Below are 16,394 nucleotides of genomic sequence, written 5' to 3' on the forward strand. Positions count from 1 at the left end.
AAAATGTTTTCTGGCTTTGACCAAGCACAAATTCTAAGAAATATTCAAACTCTGATATAGAAGTGAGGTATTCTTAGTTCTAATATTTACTCATGGAGTCCATTTGACAACTGTTAAAGCAAAAGTTTATAATATAACGTGACTGTAGGCTCTCAGAAACCTCAATGGTCAAAACCAAATATTGGGTATCTATAAACACCATAACAAGATATGTGAATTTCCCCTAATGACTAGACTCCAGTTGAACCGCTAGGTGGCGATATGTAGCACAAACGCACAGAAATGACACTCAAGAAGAATAAATGTCAACAAAGATGTCGGGTTACAGGCATGAACATTTACCCCCGGCTGTATAGGGACGTATGGACCCTGCAATGTTTCTGGATCGGTTTGACGGGCAGTCGAAGCTGCTGGTTCGGGCCTTGCTGTGTGGAAGCTCCGGGGCTCACATAGCGCTGGAGGTCTTCCACCGGCAGCAGAGAGCCAACCCCGACATGTCGCTGTCTAACTTCATAGAAACCCTGTGCCAAGACGAAGTGTGCGGTCCAGATAGGACAGGACAGCCACTGACAGTGTAAGTAAAAGAACACCGCAGAGTGATTTCAGTTAACTTGCTGTTAACCCAGTAGCCTACTATAAGTAATTCGAGAGGAGGCAGCCTTGTTTTGTAAACAAAAAGCGATGAAGAAATGTCTTCCTGATAGAATTTATCATCAACTCTTGTGTATTGCTAGATTTTACCAGACCGTAAAGCAGAAAACACGTGTAAGAACAGTAATATGAAACCCGCAAAATCTGAGTTAAAACAAAGTCCTAACTTTCTGGGTTTGCATTACATTTCATCCACTCCCTGTATCATGAAACATCATAGCACTTCTTTGTGTTCTATGAGAGCAAAATAATTAATATTGCCAATATTAGTAGGAAATGAAAGTCATTGCAGGTTTTTTCGGTGAATAAATTAAATGACAAAACATGTAGAACGATATATAGAATATGTGTATGTTGTATATATTTGTGCCAAAAGTAGGGAAAAGGGTCTCATGCCAATTACTTGAGACACGTCGTGGACATAGGAAGGAAGAGGTACAGACACATATTTATGTGCAAAACATAATTTCTGGAAAAGTGTTTTGATATTTTCTAAAACACATACCCATCCATGTATTTCCTTACCTGCTGTAGTGGACCCCTGGTGTGGCTGTTTACAGCATTATTAAAAAAAAACCTGCTGTCCTTCATCCATCTGGTCTACCTGAGTCTTCCCTGCCCCCCTGTCCTCCATCTTCTCAAATGCCTCTGCCAGGACCCTCATAGAACTCCCTGGATGACCGCTATGATAAGACAGCTGGAAAGAAACCTGGAGGTCCACAATGAGGAGCCCCTTTACACTCCACACTGCGGCCAGAGACTCAAGGAGCTGTCACAGCGTTTGATTGGTTCTGATGAAACTGGAGGATGGGCCAAGTGCTTCAGCCGTCAAACATCTGAATGTGAGCGGGCCTCTGGGTCATCAGAGCTGGGGACACAACGGAAAAGAAAGGGCAGCTTCCTCGCTCTTGACTCTGATGGTGAGGACACAGGACAGGAAAGTAAACGGATAAAGGTGGAAGTCTGTGGTAGTGAAAGTCTAGATGATGAAGAAAAGAGCGCAACAACAGAGCTATCAGGACGATTAGGAAATGATGCGCCAGCAGAAACTCCTGCTGAAGAAAGGACGCCAGCAGCAGCAGCAGCAGCAGAAAGTCCAAGTGATGTCCTGCCTGAACATATAAAGGTAGAGTCTGTCACATGCATACAGGCTTTATCTGTCCTGTCTTGTATACTGATATATATCACCCCTTTAAACAATGTTAATAATAATAATAATACATTGCATTTCAAAGCGCTTTTCCAGGTGCTCAAAGACGCTTTACAGTGGTGATAAAACATGATAAAATAACATTTAAAAGTTATTAAAACAGCAATACAGCATAATTCACAGATTAAAAGCCAGTCTGAAGAGGTGTGTTTTGGTCAGTGTTTTGAAAGTGGGGGGGTCAGTGCAGTCTCTGATGTGTTGTGGGAGGGAGTTCCAGAGGGTGGGGGCAGCGATGGAGAAGGCTCTATCCCCCCAGGTTCGGAGCTTGGTTTTCTTGGGGATAGAGAGGAGGTTCGCTTCTATGTTACTTCTTAACCACACTTGCCCAGGGACTGCAGATGGAAATTAGCAAACTGCTATAATCTGGTACAAAGCATCTTATCTCTCTTAGATGTATGTTCTTTTTGTACATGGTCCCTGACAACTAAACCAATAAAATAAACTAATCTGTAAACACATGCACAGTACAAGATGAAAATCATAGCCAAACATAATGCCTTTTTTATATATTTTGTATTAACAGTATACTCAAAGCAGCAGAAACGGACAACTGAGTGCACTTTAATAATTGTTATTTATCAAAAGTAATATTGTTATTGCTATTATGTTATATATTTATCACATTTGTTATCACATATCGAGTAGTCCTAGTGAATATTTCCAAAGCTAAGAGTTTTTAAAGAGATCTAATTCAGTGTACTAATAAGAACATTATATTTTTTTCACACAGGTAACAATTAGTTGGAATAACTAAACTTGGTCTATTTTTGTGTTTACTAAGGTCTCTGTTCTTCAAATAAAAGAATTACTGGAAAGTCAGACAGAGGTAAGAATCAATGTATTTCTTTTGTAGCCAGCAGGGTTATTATAGATTGAGAGGGACATGTGGTTTTACTATAATACTTATAATTATCTGTTTACAGTGGGACCAGAGCTCCATGGAGATGTTTGAAGTGCTCAATGACTGTGACCCAGGCCAAGTATGTTCTTCACATTTGTATTGTTAATGTTTTACCCCTGCAAAAATACTTCTGTAGCTGTAAATACCACAATATTTGTATTATAGATTTTAATACATATACCCGACAGTGTGAACAGGACTCCAAAGTGCAATAAGGAGGCACTTGTGTACATTATCCTGCTAATTAAATGGATCCTTACTAAAGAAATCAATCATTTGACATTGATTGTTCTTGATCAAAAACCAACAGAAAAAGCTTTGGGCCTGAAACATTTTTTTTAATGATCTTCTCCATTATTTCTAAATCCTCTCAACGAAACAATGTTCTTCTAGTTAAATTGCAATTTATTAATTTAATATTTGATCCACCCCATTATTGTACACAGGTGTATTATACTAGAACATATTAGATTTGTATTCAAAAGTACTAACAACACCAATACATATATACAGTCAGAAATGATAATTGAGTCAAAATCTCAAACAATTTTAAGATATTCTTTACAGAGGTAGTAGGTATATCAGAGCCATATAAGAAACAAATAAGAGACCAATTGGGATGCAACTTTATTAATCCTGAGAAAAAAAATCTTGTCCCAGAGATTCCCTAAAATTAGAACAACATAAAAAAAGAATATAAGAAAATAACACCTTTGCTTGCTGATTGGTGTAGAAAGAGCTAAACCCCACACTTGTCTCGTTCAGGTGGAGCTGTTGTGCAGCATGCTGCGTTTTCCAGACTTACCGGAGCAGACCCTGCCTAAACTCTGCAGCAGTATTTTGGCTCCCTCTTTCGACTTCAGCTACAGCACGGCAGCAACCCTCATCAAGAGCCTCCTGCTGCAGAAGGTCCATCTCTGAATGTACAAAGGATGCAAAAGTGTGTCCCGTGTTTTGACACTGACAGGATATCATTTGACTGCAGATCCTGTCCCTGTCAGAACCGGCCTCCCGATGTCTCGTCACCGCGGGGACGTCACTGTGCAGCCGCTACCCCAGACCCGTGTGCCACGCTCTGATTGGACCAGTTCTAGAGGAAAAGACCATCGGTGGGGAAAGGGTTGAGCGACAACTAAGTGCCGGTATCAGTTATAAAAGAGAACCACAACATAATGACTTTTACTTGAATTACTCCTCCTTTGCTTTGTCTTCAGGGAACCCCCAGGCTGAGCTGCTGAACAGACTGGTAGAAAGCTGCCTGGACTCCCATTACAGGCTGCTGGTGCTCCAGTAAGAAAACACATCACAATGATGTATTTACTGCTGTAACAAGTTAAAGGGGCACAACAAAATAACGGATTCATAAAAGCTTGATGCAGTACTTTATCTTTTTACCCTCCAGAATGACATTTAAAATGACGTGGGGCGAGGCAGTGCTCTCCATTATCCACAGCTTGCTAGACTCCAGGGTAAGATGATTGTTATTCATGTTTAAAGTGTTTCAATGCAACTTAGTCATAATATTCTTTGTTATTGAGTTGCCTGTTTTTTTCGTTTGTTTTCAGCTTGACTTGAGTGAAGAACTGTTCACACAGTTTACTGGACAGCTTGTCAGCCAGGGTCCTAAATTCACTAAGTCCGTGAAGTTTGCGAAAATGATGCTAACAGTCCTCACCAAATATAACAGTCATGTAAGTTTGTCAATGCCAACTTTATTATCCCAAATATGAAGATTTGCGTTGTCAAGGTGCAGTACACACACACCAGTAAAAACCTACCTACAAAGATGCAATATAAAGTCCCACCCCCTCAACACAACACCCACGTAAGCGCACACTCACACAGAGAAGGCATTGCCAAAGACCCTCGCTATGACATACACACACACACACACACACACACACACACACACACACACACACACACACACACACACACACACACACACACACACACACACACACACTAACTGAGCACTGTTAGGTATTATGTACATTTGTATCATGCAAAAAGACTGAACGGTGGATGAAATGTAATCTTTTAGCAACTGTATCAATTTGTTTTCCAGATGACAGCTGAGCACAAACAGTCCCTGCACAGCTGCCTGATGGTAAATGAGACCTTCCTGAAAAAGTCTCTCCAAGCTGCTTTGAAAAGAATCACCAACTCATGAGGTTTCATCTGACCTAATCTGGCCTGTTAATAAAAATATATGAATAAGAGCTTGTCTACTTTTCTGTCAGTATTTTAACCATGACAGGTTGTGACCTGAAAATGAAGCAACTCATTCCACCGGTTTGAAACGAGAAAGATATCAACAAAGTCTAAAAAAAAACAAAGAACATTTTCCATATATTTTATTAATCGTCATTTTAGAATGAATTTTATTAGCTTTTTCTTCTTCGTCTTACAGTAAGACCACCACGACCACTGGTAGTTTAAAAAATATACTGCTACTTTTTTTAAATATGGTGTAAATCCAATCTATTTGTTTTATTTACTAATTGTGTTTTTTATCATTAATAACGCTGCATTCTTAGTTTTATTTAATACATTTTTTTATGTAAGTCTTTACTTTGCAATAATTACATTACACGTTACTTATGAGACTCTTTTATCCAAAGTACATGCATGCAGCATTGGGGACAATACCCACAGGAGCAATATGTGTCCCTGTACCCCCCCCCCCCCCCCCCCCCCCCCCACTAATCTTCTGCTGGTGTAATAATGTACATTTGCCCGGTGCGGGACAAATAAAGGAATTCTGATTGTTCTTCATCTTCTTCTTACTATTATTAATACCGTATCATACAATGTCTATTTCTATGGAAAACGATTTTTTTTGTTATTATTAAAACAAAAAAAATCAGAGGCAAACAATTCTGATGCATAATTTCAATACACAATTTGTTTCGATGCTGGAAATTCAATAGCTTTTTAATTTCAAAATAAGATGGAACAGATTCGAATCCACTTTTTAAAGCACATTGAGACTAATCCTGTATAATATGTGCTATATTTAAATTAACTTGACCTGAAACTTTATAACATTGTCATGAAATTCTAATTCAAATTAAATTCAGAAAGAAATAGGTTTAAAAAAGAATTACAAAGAGTAAATAAATGACTATTACATGTTTCTAATGCGAAGTCGTTGTTTATTTTAGATGGATAATTGTAGTATTTATTGACTGTTTTTGCACTAAAATAATGCTCGACAGGATTTTTTTTGTGATGACGTCGGCACACGGGCGCCTTTATTTTGCGTCACTTCCCGCTACACTTCCTTTTCATCTCAGCGAGACGACAGGGACGAGTCGCAAAAATGAGGTTAGAGCCAATTTTATGGATAAATGTTACAATTTAAACGTTATTCCCATTTTAACGGATCGGTATCACATTTATAATAAAGCGGTGTTGTTATCTTGTGCGGAAGTCGTGTAATTTAGTTCAGTTATTCACAATGATGTGAAGCGGAATGAGACCGGTTCATCTTCCGCTGTAGAAACAGCACGCTTAGTTTCAGATGCAATCCGCCTTCATCCACTCATCTAAAACGATTTTTTGAAAATAATTAAGCATAGGAAGTATCTATTGGCTCTCCTTGATAATATTTTATGAAGTCTTTCAGAGCTATGGATCTGTTTTCATGAATGTAATGTCGCCGCCATAGACAGACACAGGAAGCCGGGTACATGGAGACGTTCCGCTAGTTTCATTTGCTTTAACAATTTTTCTAATGTTTTATTTCACAGTAAGGTCTCCAGGGACACGTTGTACGAAGCGGTGAAGGAAGTTCTGTCGAGCTCACTGACCAAGTCAAGGAAGTAAGTACATCTTTGAAAAGTTGTTAAAACTTCTACTTTGAGATGAATTACATGGATGACAACCTATGGATGACTTTGCAAATAGCTTTATCAACTACTAACCTGACAACTGGTTAAGGATCATTCAGTTAAAACATAAACACATCACTGTCACAACTTCAGTGCTACATTTACAAAATGTTTTTTCTGACTAAAAGTCCAAATACCTAAAGATTACAATGAAGTGTGACAATAGCATTATAACATTTTTCGTACATTTCTAGAATCAAACAATAATGGAATGGGGAAACTCATCGTTTTTTCCACTAGTAGTTTCAGCTCTGTGGGATGGCATGTCTAACTATGTGTGTCTGTAGGTTCACAGAGACGGTGGAGCTGCAGATCAGCTTGAAGAACTATGATCCCCAGAAGGACAAGCGTTTCTCCGGCACTGTCAGGTTCGACCCTTTTCCTGTTTCACCCGACCTTTTCCCTGTGTGCTTCCAGCCCTGTCTGAGTATTTAAATAAAGAAAAGCCTTGCATTTAAGGCAAGTGGCTGAAATATCAGAAGTTGGTAACAAAGTCCAGACAGGCCCGGATCAGACATGGAGAAGTACTCTGGGTAGTCTGACTGAGCTGACCCAGCCTCGGCTGGTGGAGGCGATGCAGACGGACCCCTACCCTGGGTCTTAAAACATGAGGGGAGGCTTTGAGTGGCTGAGCTTTTTAAGTTCTGGTACTCATGCCGACCAATTTACTTTAATGTAACCAAAGAGGTCAGCTGGACACTGAGGTGGTATGGGTAAGACTTTTACTATTTCAAAGTAAAATGAGGAAGGTGTCATTTGGGGTTGGCAGAGTATTTGAGTTAAGTTTGGAAATATTAAAAACGGTTATTTTCTTTCATGCTTAATAGGTTCCGATTAATCTACAAAATGAGTTTGGGAACCAGAGTTTGTTGATAAATGCATAGCATGATGTCTGTCACACACGAAGCAGCCTCTGCAGAAGTTGTCTCAACCTTACTCTGCCTTACCTCCAACTGATGCCCCCGTGTTTTACGTGGGATTCGGCTCGTGTCTAAAGGTTTTGTTAATCTGCAGGCTGAAGACTCTGCCCAGGCCCAAGTTCTCCGTGTGCGTCCTGGGAGACCAGCAGCATTGCGATGAGGCCAAAGTAGCCGAGCTGCCACACATGGACATCGAGGCTCTCAAGAAGCTGAACAAGAACAAGAAGATGGTCAAGAAGCTCGGTAAGATGATTGCCCGTTAGACAAATGATTTGTGATCATTAAATCTGTGGATTGAAGCTTTTTTGTCACACTTTACTTAATGAACCCTTTCCTTCTTCATCACTGTAGCTAAGAAGTACGATGCCTTCCTGGCCTCTGAGTCTCTGATCAAGCAGATCCCTCGTATCCTCGGTCCTGGTTTGAACAAGGCCGGCAAGTTCCCCTCCCTGCTCACCCACAACGAGAACCTGAACACCAAGGTGGATGAGGTCAAATCGACCATCAAATTCCAGATGAAGAAGGTAAGCTCTGCTCAAATAAGAGTAAATGAATGCCACTTCGCTGTTAACTTTGAATCTCTCTCCTAAACACTGAAGTCATGTTGAGGAAATGTAGGTTGGGTTACTGAATGAAATGTACTTTTTGCTGTAGGTTCTCTGTCTGGCTGTGGCTGTCGGTCACGTGAAGATGACGGAGGATGAGCTTGTGTACAACATCCACCTGGCTGTCAACTTCCTTGTGTCTCTGCTGAAGAAGAACTGGCAGAACGTGCGTGCCCTGTACGTGAAGAGCACCATGGGCAAACCCCAGCGCCTCTACTAAAGAACGGCTTTTCTATTAATAAAAAAAATGTGGATGTTCCAAAGTTGACTGTTTCTGATAGTTTTTCTTGTTGGATAAAAACTTGGCATTAAGTGTTATTCACATGGAAGATTCAATTTATGAGTTTTGGATATTCACAAATACTTCAACTACCACTTTTAAATGCTTAACATTGTAGACAAATGTAATTATCTTGGTTCATAGTTCAGTCAAATCATTTTTCAAACAACTTTTATTCAAATCATAATGGGGTTACTTGGGTTTTATTGTCAGAAAAGTTCATTTAAATTGAACTAATACTGACCTGGATCACACAAGATCAACAAAATGCAACACATTTATAGTATAGTATAGTTAAAAGGTAAAAGAATATTTTGAAAGTTGAGCCTTATTTAGTCAATTAAAACCAGTTAATCATGGGGCTTTACTGTATTACATTAGATGTGGTGTTTCAGTAGTATTCCAGTGAGGCCTGATGAGAGCCTCAACTGTTAAGGTATATGCATTATGGTATCTCTACAAAGCAAGTCTTAGTAGTATTGTTATTTTGGGGATCAATATAGTATAAAGTCCTGAGGCCTGTACGACGAAGCCAGTTCAACAGACCCTGGATGTATAAAAAAAATGGTAGTTTCCCCACAGCAGATGCTCATTTCTATAAAAGCAAAGGGGAAATTACTGCGGTTATTTACTTGAGTAAAAGTATGGCTTCGAAATGCACTTAATGGTAATACTTCGACAACACGCAAAATGTTTCTTGGAGCAATCAGACATGAAACCCTAACCCCTGCTGGTCGGAAAACCGAAAGCAGGTCTAATATTCTACTCTTCCTAGAATACCATAGACGCAGCACAAAAATATATAAGGAAAATTATACACATGGATTGTGACGTATATATATATAAGGGCATTTAATCATGAGGTAAATCACAAAACAATAACACATAATCCATTAAACAGTGCCTCCTTATTAGGTGGGATTATCCTGTGATCTTTTGGAGTTGTGTTTTATCCATTGCTAGGAAAATGAACTGCATTTGTTTAGATAATAACACAGGTAGATCCACGGCTACCCATGAGCCTCTTGGGGCAGAGGGCTGCTCTGACTGTGGATCTCTTAATAGGATTATCTATTCTCAGGACAGGAGAAATGACCCGAACACAGACTGGACTTTATTAGAATATATTTGCGTTTCCAGCAACAATTTAAATCCAGTGTTGACCGTGAGAAGGATTTGAATCATAGTTTTTTTTTCACCAGAGGAAGACATTTGTATTATATCTGTGCAGACAGCAGCGGATGTGAGGATGAACGCTCAGGTGAGTTAAATAATCTGCCAGCTCTCCTACCTGCTCCTGTTCACACTGTGCAATGATTGGGTAATGTTTACGAATATTAAGGGTACAATTAGTGACTATCCTTAACACTTTTATATTTTATTAGGCAAATGTCATATTTATCAAGCAGAGATGATTGTCTCAAGGAGTCATTCACAAAATAAATACAACTAAGTATATTAATTAATGATGTAAACAATGTGTTATTATTTATTAACTGAAAGGGTATTTCTGATTGTTTGTAGATTCTTCTTACTAATAAAATCTTCTAATAAAAAAAGGGAATGTGTCTCACCTATGTTCAGCCTGATGCAGAGATAAACAGTGACAGCATGCCCATGATGCTGCTGGGCAGTGATGACAGTGATGAAGGTAAGTGTTGATCAAAGGTCCAGGACTCAGTGTCATGCTCTGCATTTTAACTGGGTCATGTCTTTACAACAGAAAGCAGTAAAGAGGAGCCAGCTATCACAATCTGGAACGAGCTGTCCATCATAGAGCGCGTGGGCCTCAACAGGTGACACTGATATATTTATATTTAACAAAGTATATATAAATAACTTGATTTAATCTGACTTTTCATTCAACTCCACTTCCACAGTGTGGATATGTCAGAGAAAGATTTGGAGGTAAGGTCACATACTACTCCTTCACTCTTATAAACCCACAGTCCTCTGTAAAAATATATTCAAACGTTACATTTAAAGGGCCCTTACAAGGTTTTAAAGGTCTATAATGATCACACTAAGAAACTCACAATTGTTTGAGGAAAGACTTGAAAAAGGGTCAACCTCTCCTTTAATGTTTTAATTTTAAACTGTATTTCTGTCTGTGTAGGTCATGATTTTTCTTGACATCTTAATTTAGTTTAGTTTATTTGTTTATAGTGTCGTGGACAGTCCCCATTGTTCAACTGGGCAGCTTTAGCAATCATTGCTAATTTCCAGCTGTTGTCCCCGGCCAGATGATAATGGTCACCCTTAAAATCTAAATACATCAACAGCATTATTAATACCTATTTATCATTTAAACTACAGCTCAAAACCTAAACATCCGAACCTGAGCAGTAAAATAGATGTTCTTGCGTGCAGACGGCCTTCTCTCATATCGCCATGGCCTTCAGCTGCGATCAGTACACCCTGAAGCAGAGGCTGCAGGCGGAGGAGCACGCCCGCAACCTGGCTGAGGAGAACATCCATCTGGAGCTGACCCGGGGCCGGGAGACTGTGGAGGTGAAAAGAGACAGTAGAAGACAGGCGATGAGTCAAATAAGCTTTAACGGTCACCTATTATGCAAAATACACTTTTTCATGTCTTTTATACAGAAACATGTGTCCCCTCTGTGTAAAGAGACTCTGAATGTTTCAGGAAAAAAGATTCTCTCTCTTTTTGTCCTGACTCATTTAAATAAAAACCTGTCAATGAGCTGATCAGATTTTGGTCACTTTATGATGTCATAACGATATTTTGGATTGTGTAACCATTAGCCAATAACCAACCAAGGTAACCCCTGCCCACCTTATCACCTGAATCTCCTCCTCTTTTTAACCAAATATCCCCTAATATAGGGGTGTGGGGAGCAGAGGTGGTGCTAGACTTTTTCGCTGCCCGTCATTTTGACGGACAGGATCGTAAAATGTCCGTCAAAATCCATTACTACCCGTCGGTCTGTACACAACTCTGACGGGGGGGGGGGGGGGGGGGGGGGGGGGGGGGGGGGCACGCTCTGTGAACTGTTAACGCCGGTGTTATGCCTTGTTGTGCATGCCCACTACACCTGCAGCGTAAAGCAAAAACGTACAGACATTTCAATGATTTGTACGGCAAAGTTAGGTTTGGAAACAATATCATTTCCTTTTTGGCGAGCATGCATAACACCGGAGCCTCGCTGCGGGGAAGCTTTGGCGCTGTTCTGAGTTTGTTCTAATCCGTCAAAATGACGGACTGCTTTCAGATTTTTCCGTCATTGTTAAAAATAAAAAAATCCTTACTGTGTATCGCTCACTGATTGGACGATCGCTCACTGATTGGACGACACTGATCTGTTGCTTCTTGACATGAGAGCAGTTTACCAGCGGAGTGAAGAAAACACATGAAACTCAGTTTATACCGTGTTTTGTTTCAATCATTTAGTTACAAATATGTGATATCTGAACAACAAAGTGGTCAAAAATCATTTTATTCATTTATTGGAAACATTTTCATGATCGCTTTTTTCGTTTATACATTTTAAGAATGGCGTTTATCTTTTTTGAGAATGAGTTCTTATTTGATTTCATTTGGGTCTACAACAGATGATCCACATTTTTGTGTCAGTAAATGTGTACTAACAGAGGCGGGGGTGTGTGTGGAAATAACGGGGACAGAGCTGCTGTCAGACGATCAGCTGTGCTGAGTCATCACAAACGGACGTCGCTTCACGTGACGCTCCGGAGGAAAGGACGTCCCATTGCTCTTAAAACTCATTTCCCTGCTTCTCGTGGTTTCCTTGCGTCTCTCCATGCTTCCATGGTGGGAGGGACTAGTCGCAGGGAAACGACGCAAGTGAGGGACGCAAGGATTCCATTTAACCGAAGTGAGATGCAGCCAGAGAATCAGCACTTTTGAAACAGGGCTGAAGCAGAGGGGTTTATGGGATGCTACAATGGGTGATCTGTTTGGTATTTCGAGCCAAATACTTCAGAGACATGTTTTGTATATATCTGAGACCTATAATATATTGATGAAAAACAGTATAATAGGGGACCTTTAAGTCTGAGCCCACCAGAGAGCAGACGTGTGTGTCTGTGTTTTCAGACGCTGAAGGGCCTGTGTCTGGACAGTAAGCGCAGTAAGATCCTGCAGAGGCTGGAGCTGTCTCTGGATATCCTCGGTGGGACAGTGGAGCGCATCTCCAACACAGCAGAGGTGCTCGGAGCGGTGCACCAGGTACACTCAGGTGGCCCCACTAGACTGTGGTCTCCAACCTGTGGGGCGGGGAAGGGTCTCAGAATAACTGTTTTAATAGATCAATTTCATATGACAGCAACTTCAATACATTTGTTTCCTCACTGTGGCAGGTTAATGAGCAATTCCACCGGCCATTTTTATGGTATTTCTAAAACCTTTGATAAATTAGACTTTAATCCCTGATTTAAGAAATAATGTATCTTTATATAAAGAAAATCTTTCGGGAAAATTAGGTTGCCAACAGTGTTTATATCATTCCCTGTTATTAGATACAATAACATAACATCCGAAGGATACAATACATCCCAATATGTTAAAAGAGTTAAAGAAGCACAATTCGTACAACAACAAAGAAATACCGCAAACTTGAAATCCAAAAAACACATCTCCACAATGAAAAAATAAAATAATAATTCTCACATAGGAACACAATGATATCTTTGTTTGCCTATGATATACAGCTATGGAAAAAATTTAAAGACCACTACACATTTTTCCTAAATCTTAATCTCTGCATGTATGGCAGCCATTCCATTCCAGTGTCTGTTGAATTCCAAACAGACAAATGTTGTCAGTTCAGTAAAAATCATTTGACTCAAACACATACCTAAAAATAGTCAAACCAGAGAAACAGATAATGCTGCAGTGGTCTCTTGATTTTTTTCAGAGCTGTATATTCTTTGCGTCTCTGGTAGGAGGCCCGAGTGAGCCGAGCAGTGGAGCTCATGGTGGCTCATGTGGAGAATGTCAGGAGACGCCATGACAGAACAGTGTTGGAGCTGGAGGAGACCAGGAGCTCCGTCCAGCCGCAGACCCCCTGCAGGAACCTCAAGGACCCCAGAGCATCGCCAGGTCCCCCATATTCTGTATACGGGTGTTCATCTCATTCTGACATCATATATATTTGACTGACTTTTTTGTTTTAGATCTGGAGGAAAGTGACGGCATAGGCAACATCTCTCAACCGGTATGCAGCTGTTTGGTTATAAAACGATTTTTTTCAGAAACCTTTACCTTTTCAACACTTTAATCTGTCTTTTGTTTGTGGGATTTCAGAACATTAATCGTCGCAGAGTCAGCATAACACTAATTCACAGCCAATCCATGGTAAGAAGGTTCCTTTAGTGAACTGTTTATAAATGGTATCATCCAGTGAGCCAGAAGGGTGTCCAGTGGTGGTTCTAGATCAATTTGACTGGGGGGGGGGGGGTAAAAAGACAAAGACAGTGTAAAGTAATTGTGTAAAATAAACATAAAATACAATAATTGGTATTTCTTTTTATAAAGGTATTTGTTTTTGTAAATGTAAGTTATAGTCCTTTGTTTCAGTAGATTATTTTATTTATAGTTATTTGTTTTAGTAACTTTAAGTGACAATTTAATAAAAAAACATAAACAGTATTTGCTTTTATAAAGTCATGAACAGTTTAATCTCCGCTTTACATCCGGGTCTCTGATTTGATTTAGTTCCAATAAATCGTAATATTATAACCTCTTTCTTGGAGGGGGGCCACAGGGAGGTCCCTGATCAGTGTTACGGGGGCACTGGCCCCTGTTGCCCCCCCCAGAACCGCCCCTGAGAGTGTAACCCTCTTGTCTGTACAGGATAAGATAAAACGAGACGTGAGGGAACGAGCCACCAGGTCCTTCAGCAGGGACTCCTTCCTCCTCAGCTCACTTCCCCGCCTGAGCCTCGAGTCCGGCTGCCCCCCCATCCCCAGCGGTGACGCATACTCCGTGGATGACAGGTCACCGACAGTAGAGACTCAGCATCAATGTTTTAATCTGGGACACATGATCAGCATGTGGGCAGCGTCTGATTTTCCCATCATCTGTTTTCTGTTCAGGCCCCTGGATCCAGATGAAACTGCTTCAGAGGCTCCAGCTGCTGAGCTCCCTCCACCTCCTAACCCCAGCCCAGAGCTCCTCCCATCAAAACAACTGGCCCCCAGAAAGACAAACAACAAAAAGTATAAAGTCACACCACACTGAAGAGCTTGCAGTAAACATCACAACGCTTGATGACTCCTTTCTAAAAAGATTGCTCTTCTTTTAGGAGTGTATGTGAATCAAACTTAAGTTACAGCCATTTTAAGGCTATTAGAAAACCTGCACTTTTGCAAGAGTAATATTACAAGTTCTAATATTTTATTAAATACTTGATTTTATGAAAGCTAATTATTTCATTTGTTGCCAAATTAAACAACTCACCGAGAGAACAGACATTTGCTGTTTGACTTGTTGGTGCTTCAGTCACAAACTTGCAACATCATTTTAATCTAACGTCTCTAAATCTCAAACATCATGACAGTTCACAAACAAACCATCAAGAATTATAGTTGTAGGAATAGATCAGACAGTTATGACAAAACTGCAACAGTTACTTGTTGCATTTAATTTGATAAATGACATATTCTCCTGGTAATGCACCACTAAAGCAAAGAACTATAGGCGACAATGTCACTAAGGATGCTATTCCTTTTAACTCAACTTTGAGGCTCTATCTTAAAGAAAACCATTTTGTAATTAATTAATTAAAATATATATTTAATATTCCATATAGCACTAAATCACATTTAGTATCATCAATGTGAACTCACCTGTATTGTTTTTAAAATACATTTTATTATGGATTTGACTCTTAATGCTCTGTTGGCCTGGGAATGAAGGGAACTGTGACTAAGAGACTTATATTTAACACAAATAGTAACTACAACTTAAAAACAAAATAAATAAAAGAGTATATTTCTTCTGTTGTGTTTGTACTCTGAAACATTTCATCCACAGTGAACTGAAACAACGTTATGTCACTGTCTTTGTTACAGTTCCCCTCTGGGCACCTTACGACAGCGACACAAGGGCAAAGCTGCGTTATCGAAGAAAAAGGCCGACAAGGATAAAAAGAAGACTAATGTTTGCCGACAGCTTTCCATCAGCACGTAAGTCAACATGTGTTTTAAAAGCCACTGTGAGGGAATTCTCTAGACGGACACTGACGGCCTGTTCTCTCCAGGTGTTCGTCTGTGTGGAAGAAACATCCTCTGGCTCTCTGGCTGTACCGCTGCCGCTGGGCGCTCTGCTGCATGTACCTGTTCGTGCTCCTCAGTGTCGTTACACTCACTTACATATTGTGGAAGAATCTTGATGAAGCACCACAGCCATGAATATCATAATGAGGACGCTGTGTAACTGTGGGTAGAGTGTGTAGAGCTGAAACACCTATCAGTATCAGTCTTTGTATAAAGGTATAAAATATATTTTTGGTTTTAAAGGTCCCCTATTATACTGTTTTCTATCAATATATTATAGGTCTCAGATATATACAAAACATGTCTCTGAAATGTTTGGCCTAGAAATACCAAACAGATCATTGTAGCATCCCATAATCCCCTCTGTTTCAAAAGTGCTGATTCTCTGTCTGTTACTTCAGATGAAAATAAGGAGCCACTCTCCACGGCCCCTCTGAGAGATATTTGGTTAAAAAGAACACAAAGGTGCTCTAGGAGAAGATTCAGGTGATAAGGTGGGGGGGGGGTACCTTGGTTGGTTACTGGCTAAAGGTTACACAAGCCAAACAAATCGTTATGACATCATAACGTGGCTAAAGTCTGATCAGCTCATTTTCAGACAGGTTTTTATATAAATGGATCAGGACGAAAAGAGAGAGAATCTTTTTTTCTGAAACTTTCAGAATCTCTTTACG

The 16,394-nt window shown here is 40.0% G+C and overlaps 3 protein-coding genes across 4 annotated transcripts; all 3 read left to right on the top strand.

Annotated features, from left to right (window-relative positions):
* Positions 1-289: 289 nt before the first annotated feature.
* On the top strand, positions 290-4,984 carry fance (FA complementation group E). Of its 2 annotated transcripts, XM_034208906.1 has the most exons (10): positions 290-574; positions 1,186-1,777; positions 2,643-2,687; positions 2,785-2,841; positions 3,528-3,671; positions 3,748-3,871; positions 3,977-4,052; positions 4,165-4,231; positions 4,328-4,453; positions 4,831-4,984. In XM_034208906.1, the coding sequence occupies exons 1-10, from the start codon at positions 363-365 to the stop codon at positions 4,933-4,935; spliced, it is 1,548 nt and encodes a 515-aa protein (XP_034064797.1). In that variant the 5' UTR covers positions 290-362; the 3' UTR covers positions 4,936-4,984. The 2 variants fall into 2 exon arrangements, with proteins under 2 accessions (XP_034064797.1, XP_034064794.1); XM_034208903.1 differs by having other exon boundaries at positions 3,748-4,052.
* Positions 4,985-6,022: 1,038 nt separating this feature from the next.
* Positions 6,023-8,449, top strand: rpl10a (ribosomal protein L10a). Its single transcript, XM_034209558.1, has 6 exons — positions 6,023-6,092; positions 6,518-6,589; positions 6,946-7,026; positions 7,673-7,821; positions 7,930-8,102; positions 8,233-8,449. Exons 1-6 carry the CDS (start codon positions 6,088-6,090, stop codon positions 8,401-8,403), a joined length of 651 nt encoding a protein of 216 aa, XP_034065449.1. The 5' UTR covers positions 6,023-6,087; the 3' UTR covers positions 8,404-8,449.
* A 1,263-nt stretch (positions 8,450-9,712) lies between these two features.
* LOC117542060 (lymphoid-restricted membrane protein) lies at positions 9,713-15,884 on the top strand. Its single transcript, XM_034209533.1, has 11 exons — positions 9,713-9,724; positions 10,048-10,114; positions 10,187-10,259; positions 10,344-10,371; positions 10,834-10,974; positions 12,539-12,670; positions 13,387-13,557; positions 14,297-14,439; positions 14,539-14,661; positions 15,517-15,630; positions 15,705-15,884. Exons 1-11 carry the CDS (start codon positions 9,713-9,715, stop codon positions 15,853-15,855), a joined length of 1,155 nt encoding a protein of 384 aa, XP_034065424.1. The 3' UTR covers positions 15,856-15,884.
* Positions 15,885-16,394: the final 510 nt, after the last annotated feature.

Source organism: Gymnodraco acuticeps, unplaced genomic scaffold (genome assembly GCF_902827175.1).
Source record: "Gymnodraco acuticeps unplaced genomic scaffold, fGymAcu1.1, whole genome shotgun sequence".
Taxonomy (NCBI): domain Eukaryota; kingdom Metazoa; phylum Chordata; class Actinopteri; order Perciformes; family Bathydraconidae; genus Gymnodraco; species Gymnodraco acuticeps.